Source organism: Notechis scutatus, chromosome 1, assembly GCF_049901735.1.
Source record: "Notechis scutatus isolate UNSWTSFEM ecotype Mainland chromosome 1, rNotScu1.2, whole genome shotgun sequence".
NCBI classification, from domain to species: domain Eukaryota; kingdom Metazoa; phylum Chordata; class Lepidosauria; order Squamata; family Elapidae; genus Notechis; species Notechis scutatus.
Window position 1 is genome coordinate 168466678 of NC_142009.1, and position 26969 is coordinate 168493646.

Genomic DNA, 26969 nt, shown 5'->3' on the forward strand with positions numbered 1-26969 from the left:
AGTCATAAAATGGGGCAAAAGTCATTTAACCAATTTCTCGCTTAGCAACATAAATTTTGGGCTCAATGGGTTCAATTTTGTGGTCCTAAGATAAGGACTACTTCTGCTTAGCCTGGTGAAAAGATGTAAACTCTTTTAGTGAATATTCTGGATATCATTTTATTATTTTACATAACTTTTCTCAAAATATTCTTAAAATAAAAATAAGACCTACAATATCTGGGCTACTTTTCCACGTTAGGCCTGTTTGCATTTTAAAGAGTATTCATAAACAAAAAAAAAAATAGTTAGAAATGTAAAAATACGAGTTCACATCTGAAAATCGATGTTTGAACCTTGCTGCCCAAGTGAAAAAATGTGTGTAGTGTTCTACATTAGTTTTTAACAACACATATTTATTCAGGATACAATATGATGCATTCCTGTAAGGATTACAGTCCTATGAGTGCTCAAAACATTTCACATGGATTATTTTGAAATAAGTATACTGCAAGATAGATTGGTAAATGAAGGAGAGCAGAAATAGTAAGGAATTTATCCAAATACTAAGTTTCCATGAGAGTTTTAATTATCCCTTGGTTAATCTGTTGCTGCAAGTTCAGGGTAGAATATGAATTGCTTTTGAAACATTATTTCTGCATGCATATGCATATATATGTATGTATGTACACACACACACACACACACACGTATGCCCATCTCGCTGGTGATATATTAAACTCTAGTGCCTGCATCTGGGCTTTGTTATTTGTTTCAATAAACTATTTGGATATTTTATATTTAGATCACTCTAATATTGCACTTTTAACAGTGCAAAAAGTCATCTGAACACTGTGGAAAGAATGTTTTAATCTTTTTATATCCATCTTGGTCTTTCTAGATGCAATCAGAGTAAGACTTACATTATTTGTAATCATGTTGGTCAGCCCTAACTCAGAATAAATAAGAGATTTGAATTTTCCCCAAGAAACACATTTTTGAGTAATTTAGTTCTATTAAGGCAGAAATGGAAAAACAAATGTTATCTAGCACTTTTCTTAGTGGGAGCAAAAGTTATGTAAAGCTAAATCAAAAGCAATACAGAACTCTTCCTAAATATGAGTTATGACCAGGCAAATAGCACCATCTGTAGGACAAACAAATGCACTGGCATAAACTATCAGATTCAGCTTTAATAGAGCCTAGGCGGTTAACCTTTTCAGACTTAGTGCTGAAACGGGAGCATGCGTGCCGGAACCTGGGAGAGCAGCTCCCTGACACGCTGGTGGGAGCACCGGAAACCGGAAGCTTAGCTTTCCAGCGCGCACATGCACACCAGCCACCTGCTCTTCCGGTTTCTAATGTGCATGCATGCACGAAGAGCAGCTGGCTAGTGAGCATGAAGAGCAGCTGGCTGACGCACACATGCGCACCAGGGGAGTTGCTCTTCCAGTTTCCGGCATTCCCGCGCATGTGAAAACCAGCTAGAAGAGCAATGGGTGACGGCTGGCATGCCTGGAGATGGCTCTGTGTGCCACTTCTGACACGCATGGCATAGGTTCGCCATCATGGGCCTAGGCTGTCTTCACTAGTCAGCTTGACTGGGGGTATTAGAAACTGTAATCTAACAGGTCCAAATAATTTCTTCCAAAACATTTTAAAAACACAAATATTCCTGATTATTTTACAGTTGATCTTCAAAATGGCACCTGATAAATAAATATGAAGCTAGAGGAACAAAATACTTATATTCATATGCAAGCCATTAAATTATTATGCAATCAAGTTCTTATTGAGAATGAAAACAATATGATTTTTTATTCCTACTCAATAGTTAGCATCCACTGGGTATGGTAAATATACTTGCAGTCATATACATATGTCCTTCTTCATTTTCAGGAGAAATATGAATTTGAGAGACAGGATTATTAAGGAATCTTATTCAGATATTTTTTCTTGAACTACAAAAGTAGCAACAATTACTATGATTTAATATTCAAAACCCAAATCTCATTGAACTCAGCTGGACTTGCTTCCAGAAACTCATTTCACAAATATGCTCTAAATACAGTCATCTTGAGTACTTCATTCAGATGCTAAATGTTTTCTGCCAAAAATATTTGTCTTTTGAAGAACAAAACTGCCTCGTCTTTCTCCAGCTTTTGGAATTCCTTGTAGGAAACCTTGATGATGACGACAACAACAAAAAAGAATAGAAAAGAATTAACTGTAAATTAGCACAAAGCTTATATTAAAGATAATCATAATGAACCAAGATGGGGAATATTGGAGCTTGTGAGTACATTCTACCACTAACCTTAAAGGGGCCATTGCTGAACCAAAGAACCTACCAGAGGGGTTTTAGTTTATCAAGGAACAGTATAAGTGTTAATTAATTATTGCCAAGATGTGTAAGAATAGTCATGGCTTTGTGAGGGATCACTGTAAATATTCACAATTTAATATATACAATTTAATATATACAATTTATACAAAATATATACAATTTAATCTAATTATTACTCTGTAGATTCTACATTAGATTCTCCTTTGATGTTGACTGGTTGCACAGAAATACTAAAAGCAGAAGTAATGGAAGTACCTGCCAAATTCAATTCACACTATATGCACCAGATGTTCACCCCAAGAGATGAACATTGGCATTGTTTAATCTCTAAGGTGCCAGAAGACTCTGCTTTCACTGCAATTGTTTTAACACAAAGTTCAAGGAATAATACTTTCAAGCTACGTTCTAAAGTGATATTTTATGTTACCAAGCAATATCAATACTTTGGACTTGAAAATGGGCTCTAAGTTGATGATACAGAACATACTCTGCATGAAGAAGAAGAAAAAAATTCTAGGATCACTCTGTGGATCCAGAAATTGACCCATGCAGCAACTTGCAGCACTGTAGCAGATGTATATATACTGTAATATTGAGCTAAAAGAGTCAACATACACATTAATATAAAATAAGATACTTATACCCACTAAGCCTTTTGATTAAAATTTATACAAAGACTTTGAATAAAAGATCTCAAAAATTTTAATTTTTTTCTGCTTAGTGACATAGATGAGTAAACTGCAGAAGTCATTAATTTTTGAACTCGTTGCTCCTGATGTATCCCTTTTGCTCTTTAAAAGGAAGAACAAGTTCTAATATTATTCTCCCTTAATAATTTCAACAGTATGTTTTCTTACCAATATAACTTGGTATCCCAGTCGATTTAAATGTCTTATTTTCATTGCCAACCTGCCTTTTGGGTGTCGTGAGGGATTTGAGAAAGCACTTGCAGGTGGGCACAGCACTGCTATCCTGCAAAAAATGACAAGATAAATGCCTATAATAATAACATAGTTAATTATAGCAGTCTGCAGAAATATCAATACAGCAAAATAAGGGTGAAAATTCAAAAGGCTCTTCATTTGAATAATTGTAACCAAAGCCTGTTCTACCTGCATATGTACATTGTGTGATTTATGCATGTGTGTGTTTCAGTTAAACATGTCTCCATCTCTTTCTGTGTAGTACCTTCTGCTTTACACTGCTGTCATTTAAAGGCTGAATGCCCATAGCCCTGCTATAAACCTACTGCCTTTAGAATGATAGTTTAAAAAGATAAAGAGAGATCGTTCTAATGAACTCTTGCATGTACACATTAAATGTACCTCTATTTTCCAAAGATCATACAGCAGGTACAGAGGGCACCTGCTCAATCCCAGGAAATAACATGGATTCTTTAAGTGTGCCCACATGTACATTTTGCCCTTCAAATAGGGATGTCTGCACAGAGAAATAAATGAAGTTTATTTCTCTGCAGATCATGACATCTAAACAATTATGCCTGGAAATTCAGCCTATTGAACAACAACTAAGTAAAACATGCACTCAGATAAAAAAAACCTTTTGAGGTTGGGATCCCCTTTCAGCTGATCTGCTTCTGTGCTTCTCAATGCTATTTTTCGGTTTGTATCCATTAAAATTTCAAAATCTAAAAAAAAAAAAAATCAAACATTATGTTTTTATAAAGGTATACATTCACAATTTCTCAAAATAATACAAGAAAAAATGTATTTGAATAACATACTAAATGCAAATTATTAAAGTTACATTTGTATTACTAACATCAATAAAGAGAAATACCATTCTGTATTTATGGAGAAAAAAAATCACAATTGATTATAAACAATTGAAGTTTGGACAAAATTTTTTCCCAATTAGTAAGGTTTCAGCAGTGAATTATTCCGCATGTTGAAGCAATGAGGCTATGTAAGCATGGAAACAGAATACATACTATCAGTGAGAAAGGACAGGTGATACAATTGTATTTTTATTAACATGAAAACTTTAAATCAATTTTTTAAAACTGTAAACAAATTTTCTCTTAAAAGGAATTTTAGATTTCTTTTAAAATCTATATATAAGCATGATTGCCCTATTAACTGCTGTTTTTATTTCATTATATTTTATAATATTATGCTTGATATTTTGTATTTGTGAGGGTAGGGCTAGATCAAGGCAATAATAAACAACAGCTCAAAGCTAGCATCACAAAAATAATGACTGAAAGTGAATCACTTAATCCCAATGCTCTCTCACAAGCTTTTAGTTGCTTTGCCAAATGAAAAGTGCATTTAAATGGAATAACCATAGAAAAGGCCAGCTTCTGGGTTCATCTCCCTTTAAAGTGAGGAAGAAGAGATAGCCAGACGCTTCCCCTCATAGACACAGGGCAGTAGGCAAGTAACGTGTACTTTAGCCATTTCTGTTTATATGTATTTTATTTTTATGTCTTAAATGGTTAGTTATCTCTATAGTGAACATATTTTCTTGCAAAAAATAAAGGGCAAACCTGAAAGATTCAGCTGGGTATTTTTAAATGTTTTGTGTTTATTGTTTTGCTTTGTAAAACCAAGAAAACTCTACAAAAGCACATATTCTAATAAAAATTTCTTTAAAATTATTTATTTTTAAATAAATAAATGTAAATTTATTTTTAAAAAGACAATTCAATTTTCATATTTTTCATGTGTGAAAGGCTGTGCATTAAGTGGGACCATTTGTATAGTAAAAGTTAAATGATCAAAAAGGACAAAAGTAGCAGTTGAAAAATGAATAAATGTAAAGGACAACTTTCTGAAATAAAGAATTGTCCTTAAAAATAAAGTACATATGATCACAGTACTGATAGGTATAGGGCAGTAGGCAAGTAACCTGGATTTTAGTCGCAGCAGGGTTTTATATGTGGAAAAAATCAGTAAATGCTTTGAATAGCAATAGGTAAGCATCTGGTTCAAGCTTCAAAGCAAATGCTCCATATTGAACAATAACAACACTGTGACATTTCATACCTAAGCAATAACCTTGAGTCAATTGTACATTTGTCTGGAACAAATTTTCATTTTCCAAAAGCGTAAGCAGGGCTTCCTGTATTTCAGGATAACTAAGATCAAGTATTTTCTTTGGTAACGATGACAATTTCTCTGATAAAATTGTTGATGTTGTGGAAGAATTTCCATCAAGTTCTAGACAAACATTTATTGCAGACAACATACTTAAACTGATTTCTATATAAAAAAAATTAAAAGGAAAACTGTTAGCCAATGAACTCTGTATCTGCTTGAATAAAAACATGCATATTTTGCCTAAGAAAGAAAAAAAAAAGGTTTTCAGATTTAGGAATGAAATGCTGGAGATTTGTTCAATTCTGTAAGCCTTTGGGAAACTTCCAAACTGCATCCTCAGTTTCTTCCCTAATAACTTTCAAGTATGCTTAGTGGTTTTCAATGCCTTGAATACAACTAAATCCTTACTATAATTACAAAGACAAACTTGCCAGGAATCCTCTCTAATTTCTTTTTTAAATACATACTTAATTTTGTTTCCAAAACACAGAATAGAACAAAACATAACAGAAGTAAATGTGCTTGGCCAATGGCATAGTTGAAAAGCTGAAATTTAAACTCCCCACATTCATAAGGAAACTGCTGTTGAGGGAGAAAGAGAATACATATTTGAACTTGACTGCTTAATAAAATGTTAACATCTACTTATTCATTTGTTTAAGGTACCGTGTATTCCTCTTATATACTAGTATGGGTAGTCCTAGATGTACAACAGTTCATTTAGTGACTGTTCAAAATTACAACAGCACTAGAAAAAGTGACTTATGACAGTTATGACCTTTGCCCATAATCATGTGATCAAAATTCAGATGTTTGGCATTTGGTTCATATATATGACCATTGCAGTATCCCAAGGTCATTTGATCAACTTTTGCAAAGTCAATGGGGAAACCAGATTCACTTAACAACCAGGTTACTTACATATCAACTGCAGAGACTCACTTAACAACTGTGACAAGAAAGGTCGTAAAATGGGGCAAAATTCACTTAACAAATATTTTGCTTAGCAACAGAAATTTTGGGCTCTACTGTGGTCATAAATCAAGGACAACCTGTATATAGTTGTTTTGACCTAGGCTTCACAAAATCACAAAGCAGACTCTTTGTCCCGACAAAACCCCTTTTTATTAGGCTAATGTGATTTCCTATCATTCATATCCAGCAAAGTCTTTCAAGAGTGAATTTACAATCACAGACCTTATCAGGCTTGGAGAGCTGCCAGGCCGACATCTTCCAAGCGCAATGCTTTACAAGAAAATACTTGGCAAAAGAGTCTCTGAGAGTCACAAACAGATCTTCATACTAATTAAATGAACTAACTGTCTCCTGCAAAACCCTCTCCTTTCGCTCCTCTTTATTGCCTATGGGAGGGGCCATTCACCATCCACTGTGCCTTTACTCCTGAGTTGACCCTTGTTCCGTAATGTTTCCTTCTCCTGGCAGCTTTGCGCATGCACACATCGGAAACAGGTTCCAGCTGTTCTTCTACCAGGCATTCTTGCCAAGAAAACTGCAGGACTAGTCCCACCATCAACCACAGCCTATACTATCCACAGAACAAGTTGTTGCTGCAAAAGTATACAATAGACACACAAACATCACATTATGCAGGATGTTACAAACTTTCATACATACATACATGCTAAGACATCTATCTCAAGACTGTTTTGAAAAAGGAGGTCTTTAGCAGCACTGTTGACCAGAAATTGTTGAACTCACATACATCAAAGTTTCAGAAAATCCCGGAACATCTCACCAGACACAATTATAACCATTAACTGATAAAATAGTAATCTGTCTCATGCAAACTTAATTTGCACAAACAACCTATTTGCCCACCAGACCTCTCCTCAATTTAAATTCTACGTACATCAGCCTGGCCACTTTTCCTTCCTCATAAGGGACACTAGTGGATCTTGTACTTGAAGAAAGATTCAAAACTATTTTTCCTGCTTTGGCTTTGGATCTGAATTATCTCAGCTTGAGACGTTATTTCTTCTTTTCAAGAGCTTGGACTGTTCTCATGAGATTCAAACATCATGCTCTTTAATTTCCTCTTGCCTCGGATCCACAGTGTGTCCAAGTGTTTCAACTTTAAGTATACTTGGCTACAAAGCTTATAGATTGAATTAAAATGAGTAGCTCAAAGTTTAATGCTTCTTTTGGTTCAATTTCAGATTGACTTATAATTAATCAGACTGTCAGTTGAGCAGCCAACCTCTTTAGATTAAGCAGGAATCCAGGGATCTTTCTTCCAGTTAGGGACAATGCCTCAAGAGAAGAATATTTCTTCCCCTAGGTTCAAAATGTATAGAAGGGATACATAAAATTTCTTGCTTATCAATTATGTTTTAACGAACGGTTAAATTATATTTTTCAAGAGTCGTGGAACAAGAGGAAACAGTCAGCAGTTAATGTCCCTTCATGTTTCCCTGAAATCTCGCAGTTTTTCCTCTCATCATCCTGCTTCTCTGTCATGGTGTGACTTTTTTTTTTTTTTATACAGTGGGATGAGTCTATCTTTAAGCAGGATGATCACTTCAGAAAAATTGAGGTGGCTTTTTGGGGGGAGAGATCTTTTATTTTGTATAGGTATTTTTATAACAGTTAGGGGAAAATCACAACTATTTATACCAGAGGGTCCAAATTTCCCAATATCTTACTTTTTCTACCTGTCTCCCAGAGATATTTGCTAATAGAAAACCCCCTGGTTGCTCAAACATTTTGCTCCATCTTTCTCATCCTTCCCCCTTTGTTTTTCACTGAGAGAAGGATAAGAAGGGAATTGACTGAATTATTTTGTGTGTACTTAAAGCCCTAATTCATGGAGTTTTGGGCCTCAATTGGCATCGCTCTGCATTGACACTGCATGATCAGCCCCTTCCAGTCTAAGGCTTCCTCAAGGGCTCCTAGGATCTAACAGCTGTCTCTCTCTGATCCTGTTTGCCTTGGGTTTTGGGGTAAAGGACATTCATTTATCTTAGTCTTCTCTTCTCCCAGGAAAGCCTCCAGCCAATGGCTTCAGGCTTCTCCCACTAGGGTACACTTCTGCCCTGTTTCTCAAGGCCATACCTGATTCTCTGCTATATGCTACACTTCCTTGCTAGGTTCATTGAATTTCTGTGGTCTTTAAGAAGTTCCAATAAAGACATCACCATGATACAGATTTTAGTATACTAATGAACAGTGCAATACTAAACTGATCATTTTGAAAGAAATATGGGTAATAGTATAAAACCGAAAGTGGGTATTTCATTTACCTTTTATTATACAACAAATTTATATATGTTAGCTTATCTTCACAGAAAATTAAATAGATATGATCAACACAGATTAAAAATAAAAAATAAAAAAATTAATCTCTAACCTGATTTTACTAGATCACTGATAATTTCCTCTTGAAGCAGTTGATTAAGAGCAAGTTTGGGGAGATATCCAGCAAGACAGAATGAATATACAGCTCTTAGTAAATCCATATTATCAATCTCATGTAGATGTTTATTCAATATACTATTCAGAGAGTCAAGAAACCTTTAAAAATGGAGGTAAACAAATATATAAATTCCCAATAGGCCAAATAAATCTACAAATACTTGGGGTTTATATACATACATATATACTCACAGCTGAATATTCATGAAATAAATTAGGAAAATGTCTACATATCGCTATTTTGCAATAGGAACTTTCTTCCACAAGCAAAAGCAAATGCATAGCTCATCCATCATGTTCAGATTTGTTTAGTATTAGCATCTCTTCTAGAACAAATTATGTATTTGTAATTACCTTTCAAATTAAGAATACTTGTATTATAGTAGTTTTATAAATAATAATTATATCTCAATTTTTAATATTATTTTTCAAAGGGAATGCACTTGACTATGATCTGTTTTTATCCAGGTAGTCAGTTGTTAAGCAAACTATAATAGCATCAGCACTGCCCATGATTTTTATAGGACATTTATCACATTGATGCACTGATGCAAATGTGTGGTGAATGTAAACCAACCAACCTGGCATATTTGAGCAAGATGAATGAAGCCTGAGTGATGTCGATCCTTTTTAAAAAGACACATTTAATTTTCAAAGAAGGAATGATGATGCCTTAAGGGCATAGACTACTTGACCCAACACTTATGCCGCAAAAAGAATATCTACAGAGGGGAAGGGATTTACAGGTTATTCAAGCATAAGGCCGGTACTAAAAGAAAGCCAGGCTTATGGAGACTCTGTGAGAGAGGGAGCCAAAAGCCACTTAAGACTGATTTATAGTTAACTGCAACCACTTAACCGCAACCACCTGTAGCCATCATTGCATACCGCAAAGGGCTTGATCGGTAAGCAGAGGTTGCAAAGGGCTACAGATGGACCAACGCAAACACCTCCTGAATCCCAATTGCACATTGTGCGGAGATATGCACCCTGCATTTTGATTGGTTCCTACTTCCTGCTGGGAGGAGGAAGAATGCAAGACACATTCAAGCAGGAAACGTTAACATTTGCTGACATATAAAAAGAATGCCTATGCAACTATCTCTGAATGACAGATGCATATGTTCCCTTATGGGCAGTGCTGGGGAAGTTTCCTCCAGGCTTTAGCCCAAAGATGGCAAACCTTTTAGAGATCGAGTGCCCAAACTGCAACCCCCAACCCATTTATTTATCACAAAGTGCCTGTATATTGAGATTTTAGTTTAGAAAAAACAACTCATACATTAACATCTTAAAAGAGAAACACAATAACAGAGCTTTCAATGATACAAACAACTTTTGATATTTACAATTTCAAGCCCACCTCAACCATAAATTTATTTAATTATGTTTTTGCATTCTGAACTGTCCATCTCCCTCAAAGAGGGAATCTTGCTTATGTCAGCTCTGTACCCAAATACATTTGGACAACATTAATAGAGGATTTGAACCCCAAAACCAAACACAGCCTTCCCATTCATTTTACACAGAGTCATTGATGATAACTGAAGTAATCCATCCATCCTCCTTTTGTTTCAGAGAGTAAATTATGATTCTAATATACTTTGTTGAGATTCTCACTTGGCAATGACCAAAATGCTTAGTTTGTACAACATGCTGGGCACATAGAAGACCTTATTAGGCAGGTTGTGTTAACAGCTTCATCAAATCTGTCTGAAGAAACACAACCTACTACAAATTCTATTGTGCCTTAATATGAAGTATGATCCCAATCTAGAACTTGCACCAATGAATATGTTTAATGTCATGTTCATGCAACATGTCATAGTTTGCATAACTGATTTGCTCAAAATAGTCAAGTTTGTTGACTTTGCCAAGCCAAAAAATCCCTTTATGACTTAGGAGTGCTATATGGATGAGGCTTGTAGTTGTACGTATTTACAAATTAAATCAAGATTCGGGGGTGACTTTACCACAGTAGCCAAATTAAGACACGAGAGAGCCTCAGAAAAACCACATCAAAACTTAACACAACACACCATTAATTGGAAAAAAAAATCCATTAATTTCTTGATATCCCAAATTAACACATGATTTAGTTTGCATTTCTGTTAGGATTACTATAGAGCATGAATTGCAAGTGGCAGTGAGATCACTGATTGCTCATTAAATTGAACACTATAAAGAGTTGAGGGTACAAAATAAGGTTGAAAAGAAGGTCCCACAAACTGTCTAGGATGAAACATTTTTTAATTGTCTCTGAATTTTCTTTTTCACTTTTTCTTCTTTATTTCTTTTTTCTCTTTCACATTTATGTACGTGTTATTTATCTGTTTTAATAGTAAAATTAATAAAGTTTATTTTTAAAAAAAGAGCTGAGCCCATTAATTGACAAAATATCCCATTTAATTCAGCATTTTAAGGCAATGTTCCCAGGGAGTTTTGCATATCCAGTTTTCCAGTTTCTGCAAAAAAATATTCCAGCCCCAAATAATTACCATATCTTGTTAGAGTTTATTGCAGAAATCAAATCCAAAAAGCACACACAAATGACTGATTCAGCAGGATTCATTAACTTCTTTATATACATAATAATATGAGTAAACTGTACAATACCAATAGTAGAGTCTTCCAACGTGGTAAGTAGTTACAAGCAAAACACAAGCAGCAGCTTCAGGGCTCAGAGCTTAATACAGAGCCATGCCTTGGCCCTTTCCTGAAAGAACTGAGCAGGGATTTAATTCTAACAATGTTTTTTCCCCCTTCCTAATATTATTTTCAGATGGGCAGCAAATTGGAAAAATTGGCTTTAAAAAGCTGCAGCTTGGAGGCATGACCCTGCCCCTTTTGGAAGAAGGCCATGCCCCTCAGGCACTTCCACCTCCCCTGGTAACCAAAGCATGAGGTTGCCCAGCTCTCTCTTGCTCTCTCTTCGCCTTCAGGACCTGGCTGAGCAAGGGCTGTTTATGACACTGCCTGACGGGCCTGTGACCTTGGTGTTCTTTTCCTCTGAAAGTGAAGGGCTTGAGAAGGGATTTGGTGCAGCCCCGGTGGGATCAGGCATCTTGTGGGGCAGCCTAGCGGGTGGGGTCCTTGTCCTGGCAGAAAGTGAGAGGGAGGGGAGAGAAGAGCCTGACAGAGCTGGAGCTATGCCGGGGCGACAGTGTGCCCGCCCACAGAGAGGGCTCTGAGTGCCACCTCTTGCACACGTGCCATAGGTTCATTACCACTTGTTTTAGTCTGCCAATGCCCTGTAAGCAGCAGTTTAACAACAGTACCTGGATACTTAGAGCAGCCCAGGCAAGGAAAGAGCCTTTTCCTCTTTTCTCCTGATGAATGAGAGGCTACTCTGAAGGCTACCCTGAAAGGGAAACCCAGATTCAGGAATTATGCAGACCAAGCCAGGTCCCCCTTCACATTAAAAATATTGTTTCTACTACTAGGACTAAGTCCAAAAAAATGGGGTTTAAGGCTTTTTCTAATATTAAATTTTGCCTGATTTGTTATAATGACAGACTTTCCTTATTAGATAGAAACTCCTATTGTTTATTTTGATGGACCATTCTTATTATATCAACTACCTCTATTAGTTACCAAATATGGATTTGATTTGGTTGTAACACCCTGGCTCCTGGTTTGAAGGGGTGGTGGACCCCTAAGAGATGTTTTGCTTTGTTAAGTAACTTTGACTTTTCTTGGACTCTCTTTTAATTATATATTCCATCAGATTTCATATTGTATTTTGTAAGCTACCAAGAGTTGTAACACATTGAGGCACCCTGTAAATCTCAAGGAAGGAAGGGAAGGAAGAAGGGAGGGAATGAAGGAAGGTCATATTTATATGCATCATATATCTAATGTTATTATGAACATTATTCAATTTTATACAGCCTGTAAATCTATTTTCTATTTTCCTCTTCATTTTTGTCCTTTCGCTTCTTTTTTACTCTTTTGACTTGGTTCCCCTTTCAAACATTTGTTAAAATCAAACAAAAAGAAAATTAAAATTAAAATGTTTATGTTGTTTTTTGTTTTACCTGGGGGGGCGGGGGCGTAATGCATCATCATATACATCCTTTACTGGATTGTGATAATCCAAAATTTGAGAACCTACTCACACCATTAAATAATTCTATATATTAATTTGGTGGCAAATTTGAGATTATTCACAAATGACCAGAAATGTATCAGAAATTATTTCTGAAATGAGTATTTACTAAAGAATAACTTACTCTTGGTTTTGGACGCTGGAGAAGTGATTGAGATTAGAGTAGGCTCGCAGAATAATTATAACATCTTTCAGGTTCAAAGATTCTGGGTGAAGCATTACTTCCTCCAGAAATTTATCCATTAGTAGGACTGGATGAATACTAAGATTTCCAAAAGCTGAAAGTAACAGAATTACCTGAAATCAAAAGGAGAAGTTAAAGTAACACGTATATATTGAGACAACTGTATTAATTGGATTTTTTTAAAAAAATAGTCAAAAATGTTGTTGGGCCTGAGAATATACAACTGAAAAGAGAAACAAATTACTGTTTGCTTTCCTGCATCCCTGTTCCACAATCCTTTTTTCTATTCTAAGCTTTTTGAGCAAATTTCCCCCACTCTGTCTTTTGTGAAATAATATGAAACTAATCTGCTACAAATCATTTAAAACCAAAGTTGCATAGCCTGGTTGCATTCTCTAAAGCCCAACTTCTTAAACTTCTTAAAGACTTTCCAAATTGTAATTTTTCATAATACAGAAAGAAGTTATGATATGCATCAAGCTAACCTGTCAACTCATAAAGCATTCCTGGCCCGCATAACCATTAATTTACTTTAAATTGATTTCCAATTTAAAGCAAAATGGCTGGGGAAAATACCCCTAGAGAATGTGAAAGAATTGTGCCTACAATTTGCTGTTCAGAACATATAGTGCCAATCCAGTGTCTCTTCTCCCCCCCCCCTCTTTTTTTTTCTTTTTCAACTGACTGCCAGCCTCACTGGAAACTCAATTGTAACATGGAAGAGAATTGTCTTGGGGAGTCAGATTAAACAGTCTAAATTTATCTTCTATTTAGAACTTAATAAGTATTATTTCAACATGTATACAATGAAATAGATGTATCTATTTCTATTTGGTTATATTTTCTGGTTTTATCACTAGTGGAGGGGTGAAATTTTATAAGGACTTATTATTTCATTGTCACTATATTTTCTAATCATGAGCTGCATTGGAGACCTTTTTTAATTGGATGGCAAAGTACCAGTGTTGTCAGCTTTGGAAGCCATATTAGCACCAGAAGCTTCCACGCTGCCACATTCTTGTGTGGGAAGTTGGGAGGGGGAATTTCATGGAGTGTATGTGGTTAGACATAATAGCATTCTTCTTTAAAGTCAAGGTCATGTTATTCCTGCACCTGGCTGAGGAGAAGTAGAGGGGATGTCTCAAGTTGGAACGGATGGTGATTGGGGCATGTGATGAAATGATGGGTGCAGGGGGTGGATTTGTAAATTTTTACTTATTGGAGGAAAACCCAGATTTTTCAGATTCAGGTTTTCCCAGATGTGCCAGTATAACTACTCTAATAAAAGGAAACTTTGAGAAAATGCCTGTCTTGGAGTTTTTAATTGGAGTGGTTTTTTCTGGAACGCTGACAAGTGTATTTCTAAACACATGGAAGAATGAAATCTGTCCCAAATAACTAGACCACAAAACATCATATTCCACTGAACATATTTAAATCCAGCCATCCAGTTAAGAAATCCTATTATATTTAAATTTTTATTTATATCTTTCCTAACTATTGTCACTTTCCTGATAACTTCTTCAAATAAACCAATTCTACATTTCTAAACTTTTTAGAGCTTAGTATTATTTATCAAGTAGATGAAACAAAAACCTTTTATTCACATTATTCATAGTCCAGCATAATTTGTGTGAAATTATAGACAGATTAAGTATATTGTCCACATTGCAACACCTTTCTCCATTCTTATTTGCAGTTACAGGGACTATCCTAAATAATACCATGAATCTAAAATAAAATTTAATATTAACATTCCGTGCTACTATTCATGTACTACTGAGAATGCCAGTAATACAAATAGTGACATCCTACATATTTACCTCATTTCTGTTCCATGTATAGAAGACTGATGCAGCATAATCAGCTAATGCAGAATAAAGTGTCCTATTTTGATATCTTAATTGTTTGCCAGTTTTCAAAACATTTAGCAGGTTCGAAAATTGAGTTCCTTCAATGTTTTCTAATGCATACAAAGAAAACTAACATTTGAAATTCACTTGGTTGATAACATTTGTAAAAACATTTGTGCTTTGAGTTTTTAAAAAGAAATGACATGATCAATCCTGAAGCAGAGGATGATTCAGCCTTCCATCCTTCCGAGGTCAGTAAAATGAGGACCCAGTTTGTTGGAGGCAATATGCTGACTCTATAAACCGCTCAGAGATGGCTGTAAAGCACTGTGAAGAGGTATATAAGTCTAAGTGCTATTGCCATTACTATGTCCACTACTTATTGTTAAATAAAATCAAAAGGCCCCTTCTGCTGCTTTAAAGTAGTATAAGCATTATCTTTCTGAGCTTATAATTTTCACTATAAAGTCTAGTTTTATGAACAAGTCTAGTTTTATGAACTATAAGCCAAGGCTGAAATTTCCAGATATAAGTGGTCTTCAACCATAATTGAGCCCAAAATTATGGTTTTAATTGTGCTGGTTGTTAAGTGAACCCAATGTCTGCAACAGACCTTTTTTTGCCAGAAACCAGGAGTAAATGCCCATTCTTGGCAAAAAAATATGTTACAAATTGCAGGCACTTGATCACAGGATGCTATGGACATCTGCAGAAAAACAATCAAGCTCAGAGAACCCCAAGAACTCAACAGTTCAACCATAATCCACATATACTCCCTATTTTATTGTTCTGCTCTTCACAAGCAGATATTTCTCTGTAAAGTCTTATGGCAAATTTGTCATGACTTACCTATTATAGTCTTACTACAATTATTCAGGATTGGAACAGAGAGATAGTCCATTTCACCCAATACCCTGAACATTTGAAAAGCATTTGGAACTGTAAAGTGACCCATCAGATTCAACATCTTGTTCTAAATTGAAATAAATTTCAAATTAGCCAGAAGTATCATTGGCTTACAAGAGAAACATTATAAAATTGTTTGTTATCACAGAGTTAATAAATATCTTTCTCCTACTTTTGATTTGAAGATTTCAAGTTTTGAAAAAGTAATCAACAACTTCATTTTTGTTATTTAAAATGCCATTTACACCTGAATACCTATTTTTGATTTTCTATATAGTTATGATGATTTCATAATTATGTTTTTTTAGTCTTTAAACTTACTTGTGCTGTTATTTTGATATTTATTTGTATTATATTTATATATATATGGTTAGCCGTCTGGAATTGCTGTGATGAGATGGACAGCCATATAAATCAAATAAATAAAAATATGTTTCTTCTATCAAAGTTCTTGTAAAAAAATGAACACGGAAATAATGAAATCACTTCTGTTGCATCACAGCTGTAAGGATTAATATGTAATATTTATTTATTTATTTATTTTATAGAGTTCAACTTACTCCAAACTCAGTCTGGGCAGCTCACATAAAAAAGCAGGAAATAAAATAGAAAAACAGATCATGGTCACCCCAAAAAATACTATAAATATTAAGTAAAACAGGATTCAACAAACACCCTGTTCTAAGGCCTGTGAGAATAGCTAAACGTTGAAAGACTTCTGGAAAATTATCTGTGTGGGAGCTACTACATTTTCTTTTTTTTTGGGGGGGGGGGGATGCTGTTCTAGAGAGCAGGTGCTATGACAAAAACAGACTTCTTGGTAGAGCAGTACCCAGAGACCTGTCATACCTCTTGCATAGCTGATTTTTCTGGAAAGGCAGAAATAATCAAAGATAGGTAAGTTAATCAGGCTCTTTACTATATTTCATGATTCATAGCGACATTCATAGCTCTTAAAATGATTTTTTACTCTGTGATGATAAAAGCAATGATACCTGCATGTATATTTATACAAATTAATGCAATAATTGAATTTACAGATGAAAGAATAGTATTTTTTACCTCCAAATTTTTCTTAAGTGTCAGTGGTACATCCTTCCCGATACTACGCATTATGGTTTGCAATACAAACACGTTTGATATTTTGTGGACTTTGTCTTGTAAAAGTAACCTATTAAGATAAAAAAACTTAGAAAAACAATATATAATGGACATAAACTAATGGAGCAGGTATCATTGTATGCATGTGCTTTACACACATACACAAAGACTGATACTATACATCTTCCAATTGAAACAAAATGCATTTAAGCATTAGGAAGATTAAATTAAAACTACAGCTAATTTGCTAGATTTACTATACACAATTGTGGATTGGAAATTTCTACAGCATCTCCTAAACCTGTCTGTTTGTCACACTTGGATAAGTTGCCAGTGTTGTATATTTCCTTCAATTACCGTATTTTTCGCACTATAAGATGCAAATTAGCTTTGGAGGAAGAAAACAAGGGGGGAAAAATCTGTCTCTGCCTCCCAGCATCTATCTGGTATTCATCTGGCTAGCATCCTTGCAGCAAAGAGCAAACAGCCTGGTCAGTTCAGCACGTTATTGTAGCCCCAGCACATGGCTTGTCAGGGCTCCACTCTGTTGCGCCCACCACCAGTCAACTGAGCTAAGCTGCCGCTGCCACCAGGAAATGCTGGAGCCTTCGCTGCCAAGCAGCTGATTAGGTTGGATGGGCCTCTCAGAATACTGCTGATAAACTGTTAAAGGCAGTGGGGATGACCATCACCGCCTATCGCCGTCCGCTTGCTGTCACTGCCCATTGGCGATGATCGGGTGGTGGAGATCGGCGGAGGCAAATGGGCAGCAGCGAATGGGCGGTGGTGATCTTCGCCGCCTAGAATAGCTGATCGGCGGTATTCCAGGAGGCCGATCCAACTACCAATCAGCAGCTTGACAGCAAAGGCACCAGCGTTCCCTGCTGGCATCGCCACACCAACCTCCCTCCCCCACCGCAATATTCACTCTATAAGCCACACAGACATTTCCTCCCACTTTAGTGGGAGGGGGGGAGCGTGTCTTATAGTGTGAAAAATACGGTACTTTTGTGTCATATACCTGGTTTACACAAGCATGATTTCATTTTTCATTCCATGAAAGTTCTATAGAGTTAATACATCTGTCTAGAGTTTGGGAGAAAGTATTGATGTTTTGATTTTAAAAATATAGTCACTAAACATTATGAAATAAATACCAATTATGGTATTAGTTTTCAGTCTGATGTTACTTTGTCCCAAATCAATCATTGATAATATTTACTTGTAGAGATATGCACAAGTTTAAGAAATCTGAACAGCAGTAAGTACATTTTCACAAAATTGCATATACTGTCTATATATTTTAAATTCCTAATCTTTTTTTTAATTGAGCTTTTGAAATTATTTGGGTCAAGGAAAATCCAAGAACTGTTTCAAATCTAAATTAAATCACTGGAATTGCCACCTTCTTGTTTCCTTAATTCTTCCCAAGTCAGAAGTTATGCTAAGGTATTTTGAAACCTGAAACTTTTCCATTAAGCTCTACCTGAGCAAAAAATGAAGACATGGGACAAAAAACCACACCAATTTATATCCTAATCTTCTTTCAGAGGAGCCCATAGTACTTTATAGTAAAATCAAGAATGTTAAAAATAAATAAATTCCAAAATTAAAATAAGGTTCATTCTTTTTAAACAGAGGTATAAAATACTAAGTATTTTAAAGGTCTGGATGAACTGCAGATCTCTAATTATTTTATGAAGACATCAGGACGATCAGTTGTCATTGAGAAGGATTTACTGCTTGCCAATGAATTATAAACAAAATCCACTGTTGGATCCACAAGGAAGTCCTTGAAGCTGATCCGAAAGCATGAGCTGGATAGTATTAGCAGATAAGATTGTGCATTTTGATCAGTGATGGTATTCAGCCAGTTTGCACCGTATTGGGTGCAAACCGTATTGGGTGCAAACTCTCCTGAGTGGAGAGGTAGGGTGAAAGAAGTGTGAGGTGCTCCAAGGGAGGTTGGAGAGGCCCAGTGCAGGCTGTATGTGACTGTCTCTCCACTCAGGAACTGAAAATTCTGCTTGGATTTTGCCAGATAGGATTTTCAGCTCCTACATAGAGCCTCCCAGGGTCCCCCCCCCACACTCCGCAAGGCATCCCACACTTACCTGGGACACTGTCCACCTAATGAGCCCTGTGATCACTTAAGAACCACAACTGGGAGTACCAGGTTGTTGAGCGAAATGATAACATGGACATCTTGCTTAACAACTGCTTCACTCAACAATTCCAGTCCCAATTAAGGACTATTTATACTGCAACCCAGTGTACATGGGGTTACTCTCAAAAACTGCCAGAATCTGCAACTGATGCAAAATGCAGGGGCCAGGATGCTACCTGTTACATGGATCATATTATCTATAACAGGTACCGGTCTGTGGAGCACTCTGTACCAGGCCGCAAAGAAAAAAAAGAAAAAAAATGGCGGCTTTCTTCGCCTTCGTGAATGCTGCTGGGATCGGGATCAAGGACACAAATGAGAGAAGGGGAGGGAGGAAACAACCGAAGCCTGTCCTGCTCTCTGGCTCAGCAGCTCGCTTCCTCCTGCCTCGCTCCTCTCAGTCGCTCTCGCTGCTCCACCAGCCCAGGAAGAAACTGCTTCAAAGAAGCCGGGGGTTGGCTTTTCCTGTCTCCGCAGCGCTCCGGCCCGCTTACCTCCCACCTCGCCCGCTCGCTGCGGTGTTCAATTCAGTGCCCCATTCTGCCTGCCTGCCTGTTTGGTTGTTTGGGAGCAGCTTCGCTGAGAATGGGCGTTGGTTCTACCTGATACGCCCTTCGGCGAGCCGCGAGGAGCATCCAGAGAGTGGGATGTGCTTCTGAGTTCTCTTCTTGCAGGCTGAGCTTTAGCTGAGGAACGCTCCGCCCCTCACGTGACTCCACGCAGCATCCCCCAGTTTTTGCGATAACGAGAAGAAAGGTTATGAATTCCTTCTAATCAACTATTGGCTCCTTGGCTGAAACAAGAGTCCCCACCAGACGGAGGAACTAGGTGGGTTGGATGCCGCGGCTCGAGAAGGGGCGATTGTGGTAAGAACCAACGCCCATTCTCCTCGAGCCGCCGGAGCATCCAGAGAGTGGGACATACCAAAGCTTGTCCCACGGGTGGGACTCCGTCTGGGCCGGAAGCCCCCTCCGGTCACTGATGACCTCTGTAGGACTCGCCGGGCCAAAAGAGGCCTCCGCTGAGGCATACATGTCTATTTTGTAATGTCTGATGAACGGGACAGAGAGGCCCAGGTGGCTGCCCGACAAATGTCAGCGATGGGGGCTTGCGGGCCCAAGTCCGGAAGCAGCTGCACTCCTGGTGGAATGAGCGGTTATTCCACCAGGTGCGGGCAGAGATTGAGATAGGTAGCATCTGGCGATGGTCGCTCTGATCCAGCGACTGATGGTGGAGGAGAGGCTTTGAGCCCCAGTGTCTTGGGCTGAAAGGAGAGGAAGAGGGATTCTGATCTTCGCAGGGATTGAGTGCGCTAATGTATATGCGCAAGGCCCTTCTAACATCTAGGGTGTGCCAAAGGATTTCCCTGTCCCCGAGGGCCTGGGGCAAAAGTATGGTAGGACCAGTTCCTGTGACCTGTGGAAGGGTGAGTTAACCTTGGGTAAGAAGGAGGGGTCGGGCGAAGGACCACCCGATCAGCGTGGAACACGCACAGATCGCCTCCTGACTGACAATGCCGCTATTTCCGATACTGACGAGCAGAAGTAATAGCCACTAGAAAAACTACCTTAAAAGTTAGAAATTGAAGGAGGACTCTCAGAGGTTCAAACGGGTGTCTGTAAGCGAAATGAGGACCTTGTTGAGGTCCCATGTGGGGAACCTGTGAATGGTCGGAGGGCACAAGTTAGTGGCGCCTGAGGAAAGCCCTAACCCGGGGTGATGAGAAAGGGAACCGTAGTTATCACAGGAGACAACGGTTTAGAAGGCAGCGACCTGCCGCCTCAGGGTGTTAGGTGCAAGCCCTTTACGTAGGCCTTCTTGAAGGAATTCCAGGACCTGCGCAATAGAGGGAGAGAGGGGGTCAACTTGGGACCCACTACACCACTTGCAAAACCCTTCCAAGTGGCATCATAAATTGTGTGGTGGGAGGGTCGCCTAGCGCCAAAATAGTGTCGATGACTTGACTGGAGAATTTCTCACTAGTCAAACGGATCCGTTCAACCTCCAGACGGCTAACTGGAGCCATTGAGGCTCCGGATGCAGAAGGGGCCCCTGAGAGAGGGAGACCCTGTCCGGGGGATCCTCCATGGGGGCACTACCGATAAATTGCGGAGGTCCGCTAACCACGGTCGCCTGGGCAATAAGGAGCCACCAGGAGCAGGTCTGCCCTCTCGTGTATGAGTTTCTGTATGACTCTGGGAACTAACGGCAGCGGAGGGAAGGCATATAGGAGCCCTGGGGGCCATGGGCAGCGTAGTGCATTGTGGTTCTCCGACCCGTGAGACGGGTACCTGGAGAAGAACTGGTGGAAGCTGTCCGTTGGACGGGAAGCGAAGAGATCCACCACCGTACGCTCCTTGAATAGGATGGATGGAGGCGCCATTCTGCTTGGTCCACCGTGGCCCTGCTCAGCCAGTCCGCCTGGATATTGGAGATTCCGGAGATGTGTTCGGCTTTTTAGTGAGAGGAGGTTGATTCTGCCCAATGGCAGAGACGGTCGGCCTCCTCATCAACTGAATAGACTGGGTGCCCCTTGCCTGTTGATATGGGCCTTGGCCGTGACGTTGTCCGTGAGAATAAGGATGTGGCGTCCGCGACCAGGGGAAGGAAAGCTGCGCAGGGCCAGGTGGACGGCATGAAGCTCCAGCCAGTTGATGCTGCATCTTTGCTCGATCGGGCACCACTTGCCCTGTGCCGAGAGCGAGTTGACGTGAGCGCCCAACCGGATAGGCTGGCGTCCGTGGTGAGGGTAAGCCGCTGAGGTTCCGTGAAGGTGGCCCCTGTTGATGGCGGGTTGGTCCACCAGAGGAGAGACGTGAGGACCCTTGGAGGTACCTCTGACTCTGACTTCGAAGTTGCTTCTTCCGGATCTTTGGAATGGGAACAGGAACCACTGAAGGGATCTGCTGTGTAAACGGGCCCAGGGAATAATTGAGATGCATGACACCATCTACCCAATAATTTAGAAAGGTCAAGTAACGCCACCCTCCTTGATCGCCTAATCTGTTTGACCAGAGCTTGAATGTTGAGGAACCTCTCCGAGGAGAGAAAGACCTTTGTGAAACCAATCGATTATAGCTCCCAAGTGGGTGATTCGGGTGGATGGAGTCAGTTGGCTCTTTTGCCAATTGACGAGGAACCCGTGTGCCTGTAGAGCGGAGAGGGTGACCCTGATATCCCTGACTGCCTGGGACTTGGACGGGAGAGAATAAGGATATCGTCCAAATAGCAGTGGAGGCGGACGGGAACGCTCCTGAGGTGAGCCGCCAGGGCCGCAAGGACCTTGGTGAAGGTCCTGGGCCGAGGCCAGACCAAAGGGTAGGGCCACGTGATGATAGTCAAGGTTATTATAACAGAACCTGAGGAATTTGTGGTGAGAGGGCCGATTGGAATATGGAGGTATGCCTCCGAAAGATCTATGGAGGATAACCAATCTCCCCGCCTGGTACCCAAGAGAATCGATTGCAAGGTGTGCATTTTGAATTTGCGCTGGATAAGGTGGCGGTTTAGCCGCTTTTAAGTCTAATATAGCTCTCATCCCCAGAATGCTTGGGCACCACAAAGAGGTGGGAGAGAACTCGTCCCTCTAAGCCGGTGGGACGGGTTGAATGGCCTGAATGTCAAGCAGATGTTGGATGGCTGCATCCATTAGTGCACGCTTGGTGGGATCCCTTGAGGTGGGGGATGGGATGAAGCAATCAGCGGGCGGACTGAACTCAAGGGCGAGACCAAACCTGACGGTGTCCCTAACCCATGCATCGGATGTGGATTTGTCCCATTGGGCGGCAAAGTGACTGAGGCGCCGATGGGGAGGGAGGAGGAAGTTCTATCTGGTTCGGCGGTAGGGCCTCCTCCCGATCCCCTAAAGGGCCTTTTATAGGTGCCGCCCGCCTGCTTCTGTCGCCTGAGTCCGAACGGTCCTGGGATCGGAAGGAAGGGGGTCTGGGGTATCTGGGCGGGAAGGGGTTGGTAGAAGGGGCGGGGAAGCCCTCCCGAAAGGGCTGCGGGCTCTCTTGTCTCTGACCTCCGAAAAAGGGAGGGCAGATACTCTCCTCTTGCTGCGCCCTCGACCAACAGGGGGTTCCAAGGCCGGCCAAACAGTTTGTCTCCTTGATGGGAGCAGTGGCCAGCTTAACCTTGTTTTTAACATCCGCCTGCCAGTGCTTGAGCCACAGCAGGCGGCGAGCTGTGACATGTGACGGATGGCCCTGGAAGAGAACTTTACCGATTGGTAGGTGGCGTCAGCTGAGAACTCAGCTGCGCCACCAGTTTCGCTATGTTCTTGGTGCGCCTCACATTGGACGCGGGACGTGCTTCTCAGCTGTCGAAGGGGCAGCGGATAGAGGACCTTGTGAAGAATGAAGCGGCCGTAGCCGATCTAATGGCCCAAGCCGCCGGATAGATGGGCCCGGCGCAATGCCAGTTCCGTCCGCTTGTCCTCAGGTTTCAAGGCCTCTAAGGCCTCACTGGGGTAGAGGAGGAAGCAAGGCCCACAATGGGATCGCCAACCTCCGGGATGTTCAAAAGGCTAGATGATTGCCAATCGAGATTAAAGAATCTCTTGTCTTGGCTAGAGGGTGTAGGGGGCCCCGTGGGAAGCAAGTTGTTTAGCTACTAGGTCTACGAAGATGGGTGGGGTCGGGATGACCTCAGCCTCCACCACTGGTTGTGTGAAAATGGAGTCCTCTGGTTCCTAGGAGGCGGGGGGGAGGGCAGAGGGAGACTGGGGAAGAAGACCAGAGACGTTCTTGGCTTTAAAGAGGAGGGATTTAAACACGTGTGGCTTGAACAGCCCCCAAACGGGTTGGTCGAGAGGCCCCCTCGCCCTCCGACATCTCCCCTCCATGATGTCCGCCTAAGAGGGGTTCACTATAATGGGAGGATCCCATCCGGGAATCCTCTTCCTCTTCCCTGAAGTCACCAAAATCCCCTTCCTCCTCCTCCTGTGCCCCACCGGGGGAGGGCTATCCCTTTGATAGAGTACCTGACCAACCGGGGATCCGGCTGTGGAAGGGATCTGATGGATAAAGAGTCGTGCTCGGAGCCCGTGGAGATAAGCCTGATCTGGACATGTGCTGCAGGCCCTCCGCGATGTCCTGGCAGATAGCCGATTCCATCCAAGCCTTGATGTGGGCTGGAACCTCGGATGTAGAGGGTTCTTCCTGGCGCAGACCAGCGCCCGTAGGTGTAAAGGTGGCTTCAGGCGTCCGTCTGGTCGGTGGTCCAGGGGTCAAGTGACCCTGAATTGGACTGCGCCTAGATAGGGAAGACGGGTCTGGAGGGGGAAGAGGTTGAGTAGAGGTGGAGGGAGGGGAGGAGGAAGGGCTGAAGGCCCCGAGCGGACTCCCTTGATCGCCTATCAAACTCCTTTTCCAATGCCTTATGGCGCCTTAAGGCGTCTCGTTGGGAGGCCTTGGAAGGTTCCTTGGCCTGCCTGCGCAAGTAGTGGGACTTTGCCTTAGCCTTCAAGGAAGGTTGTTTAGAGAGATTGTCGCTGCCATTTTGTTATTTTGTATATAGATATAAATATATACAATTTTATATATAAACTTTGATTTTTTGAATACTTTTTTAATTTTTTAATTTTTATTTTATATATATATAAACAATAACAGTAAATGAACTAGGAGGGTATCACGGTACAGGCCGGATTGACCAAATAACGCCTGAGGCCTAGAGAGAGAGAGGCCTCTGGCAGCCTGCCTCCAGACAACAAACCGGAGGGGGGCTGCAACCGCCTCGATGAAGGCTGCGGAGGCCAACAATAAATGAGAGCGAAGCCAGGAAGATCGCTGGAGGAAGTTAAGCTCTGACCAGAGGTCTGAGACGTTTACATCCACCGCAGCAGCAACAGTCAGAAATAAAAAAATGGCGCCCACCACGATGCGGCTCCAAGATGGCGGCTGCGAGCTGAGCTATGCTCGGGCGCCTTCGGGACGCAGGGAGGGCTTGTCCGGTTAGCTCAGCGCGCCTGGTGTCCTTAAGGAGCGGCTAGCCCTTCCCGGTCGGCGTTTTGGGTGGGTGGGAATCCAGCGAAATTGCGCGCGACAAGGCAGCGCGGAGGCAGCGATGCGATATACCAATGGGGGCGCAAAAAACGCTGCGAACCCGCCCGCTTGGCCCCTAGGGGCGAGGGGAGACTTCCCTAAGTCCCAACCCTTTGCGCAGGAGGAAGAAGGAAGAAAAAAACCAAACCTGAGAGGAATAAATTAGCCAGAATAACCAATGTTTGAATCAGCCAAGGAGCTCTTTCTAACAGCAGCCTGACTCTTCGAGGCTGAGCAAAAGACTGGGGAACGCTGCGTGGAGTCATGTGAGGGGCGGAGCGTTTCCTCAGCTAAAGCTCAGCCTGCAAGAAGAGGACTCAGGAAGCACATCCCACTCTCTGGATGTCCCGAGTGGCTTGAGGGAGAATAATAACTATTCGCCTCTTTTATCAGCCGAAGCTGCTCTGAAACGAAGAAGGCAGGCAGGCAGGCAGAACGGAGCACTGTGGATTGAATGCGCGGGCGGGCGGGGTGGGGGGTAAACGGGCGCTTCGGAGGAGCTGCGGCGACAGGAAAAGCCACCCCCCACTCCCGCTTCTTGAAGCAGTTTCTTCCTGGGCTGGTGGAGCAGCGAGAGAGCGACTGAGAGAGGAACGAGGCAGACACCTGAGGGAGGGAGGAGACACCTGGGGGAGGGAGGGAGACACCTGAGGGATGGGGCTGAGGGAGGCAGGGCCAAGGCGCTTCCTTGATTCCGGTGGTTTGCTGGCAGACGCTTTATTACCCGACTAGGTAACAACATCAGATGTTACCAGTCAGGTAATGAAACGTCTGCAAGCAAACCACCAAACTCGATTCCCCCCTTGAAAAAGTGTTTGTGCTTGAAACTGGTCCCTGGTACAAAAAGGTTGGGGACCACTGATCTATAAGATCCATACTGAAAGAACTGCACTGTCTAATAGTTGGTTTTCTTATCTAATTGGTTGGAATTGACCTTCAAAGTTCTAAACACCTTAGTTAGTGCCAGTCTATAGTGGGAACTATACATCCCACTATGAACATGCCTTCTTTGACCAGTATCACGTTTTAATAAAATTTAATTATCTAGTAGGCCGGAAATGCCTTGCTTTGCATGGGCCCCAGGATCTGGAATGGGCACCCTAAGGAGATGTATTTGGTCTCCACTCAGCCAATACTTAGGAACATTAAAATTACAGCTTTTTACACCAAACTTAATTATTCATTTTCAATTCTGATTTTAGTTGTATGTAATAGATGATTGACAGCCAGACAAATATAGATATGTTCTCTAATAGTGTAAGATACCTTTATTATTGGGGAAAAAATTAAAGTTGGATAAACAAATATCCTGAAACAAATATAAATGGACAGCCTGGATATGGACACTAAAATTTCCCAGGAATTACACCAGAAGTTAATATAAGATAAATGGAAAAAGTATCCTGTTAATTTTTTTCTGTTATATCTTAATCTGAATCATGGTATGTTGAATTTGGTGCAGGAAAATAAAAATTGATCTTATGTATATTTGTCAGTAATTCTCCATGAGCTCAATGTGGCTTGTTTCTATATAAATTCCATTTTACATTCTGAACCAATTTTATACAAAGTTTCAATTCATATTCAACCTCTTTAATTTTCAAGTATCCTATTGAATATTTAATCAATTTAAATTTACAGTTCTAAACTCTCATTCCTTTTAATTATGGCCACATTTTGGATGCATCACTAAATTCAACCTCATATACTACCTCTGCCACCAATTCCCTTTCTCCTTGCACTATCACAAGGAGAAAAAAGTTCCCAGTTTCAGTGAAAATCT

At 40.7% G+C, this 26969-nt stretch overlaps 1 protein-coding gene across 3 annotated transcripts in view; it reads right to left on the reverse strand.

The window, feature by feature from the left end:
* Positions 1-374: 374 nt before the first annotated feature.
* FASTKD2 (FASTK mitochondrial RNA regulator 2) overlaps positions 375-26969 on the reverse strand; it is a 31316-nt gene continuing 4721 nt past the window's right edge. For all 3 annotated transcript variants that reach the window (XM_087949466.1, XM_026673191.2, XM_026673190.2), the window contains exons 4-12: positions 16934-17042; positions 15815-15938; positions 14936-15075; positions 13053-13225; positions 8756-8919; positions 5335-5550; positions 3887-3974; positions 3184-3298; positions 375-2162 (exon numbers count right to left, since the gene is read on the reverse strand). In XM_087949466.1, the coding sequence (XP_087805592.1) occupies positions 2076-2162; positions 3184-3298; positions 3887-3974; positions 5335-5550; positions 8756-8919; positions 13053-13225; positions 14936-15075; positions 15815-15938; positions 16934-17042 (1216 nt within the window). In that variant the 3' untranslated portion in view covers positions 375-2075. The remainder of the gene's footprint in view (positions 2163-3183; positions 3299-3886; positions 3975-5334; positions 5551-8755; positions 8920-13052; positions 13226-14935; positions 15076-15814; positions 15939-16933; positions 17043-26969) is intronic.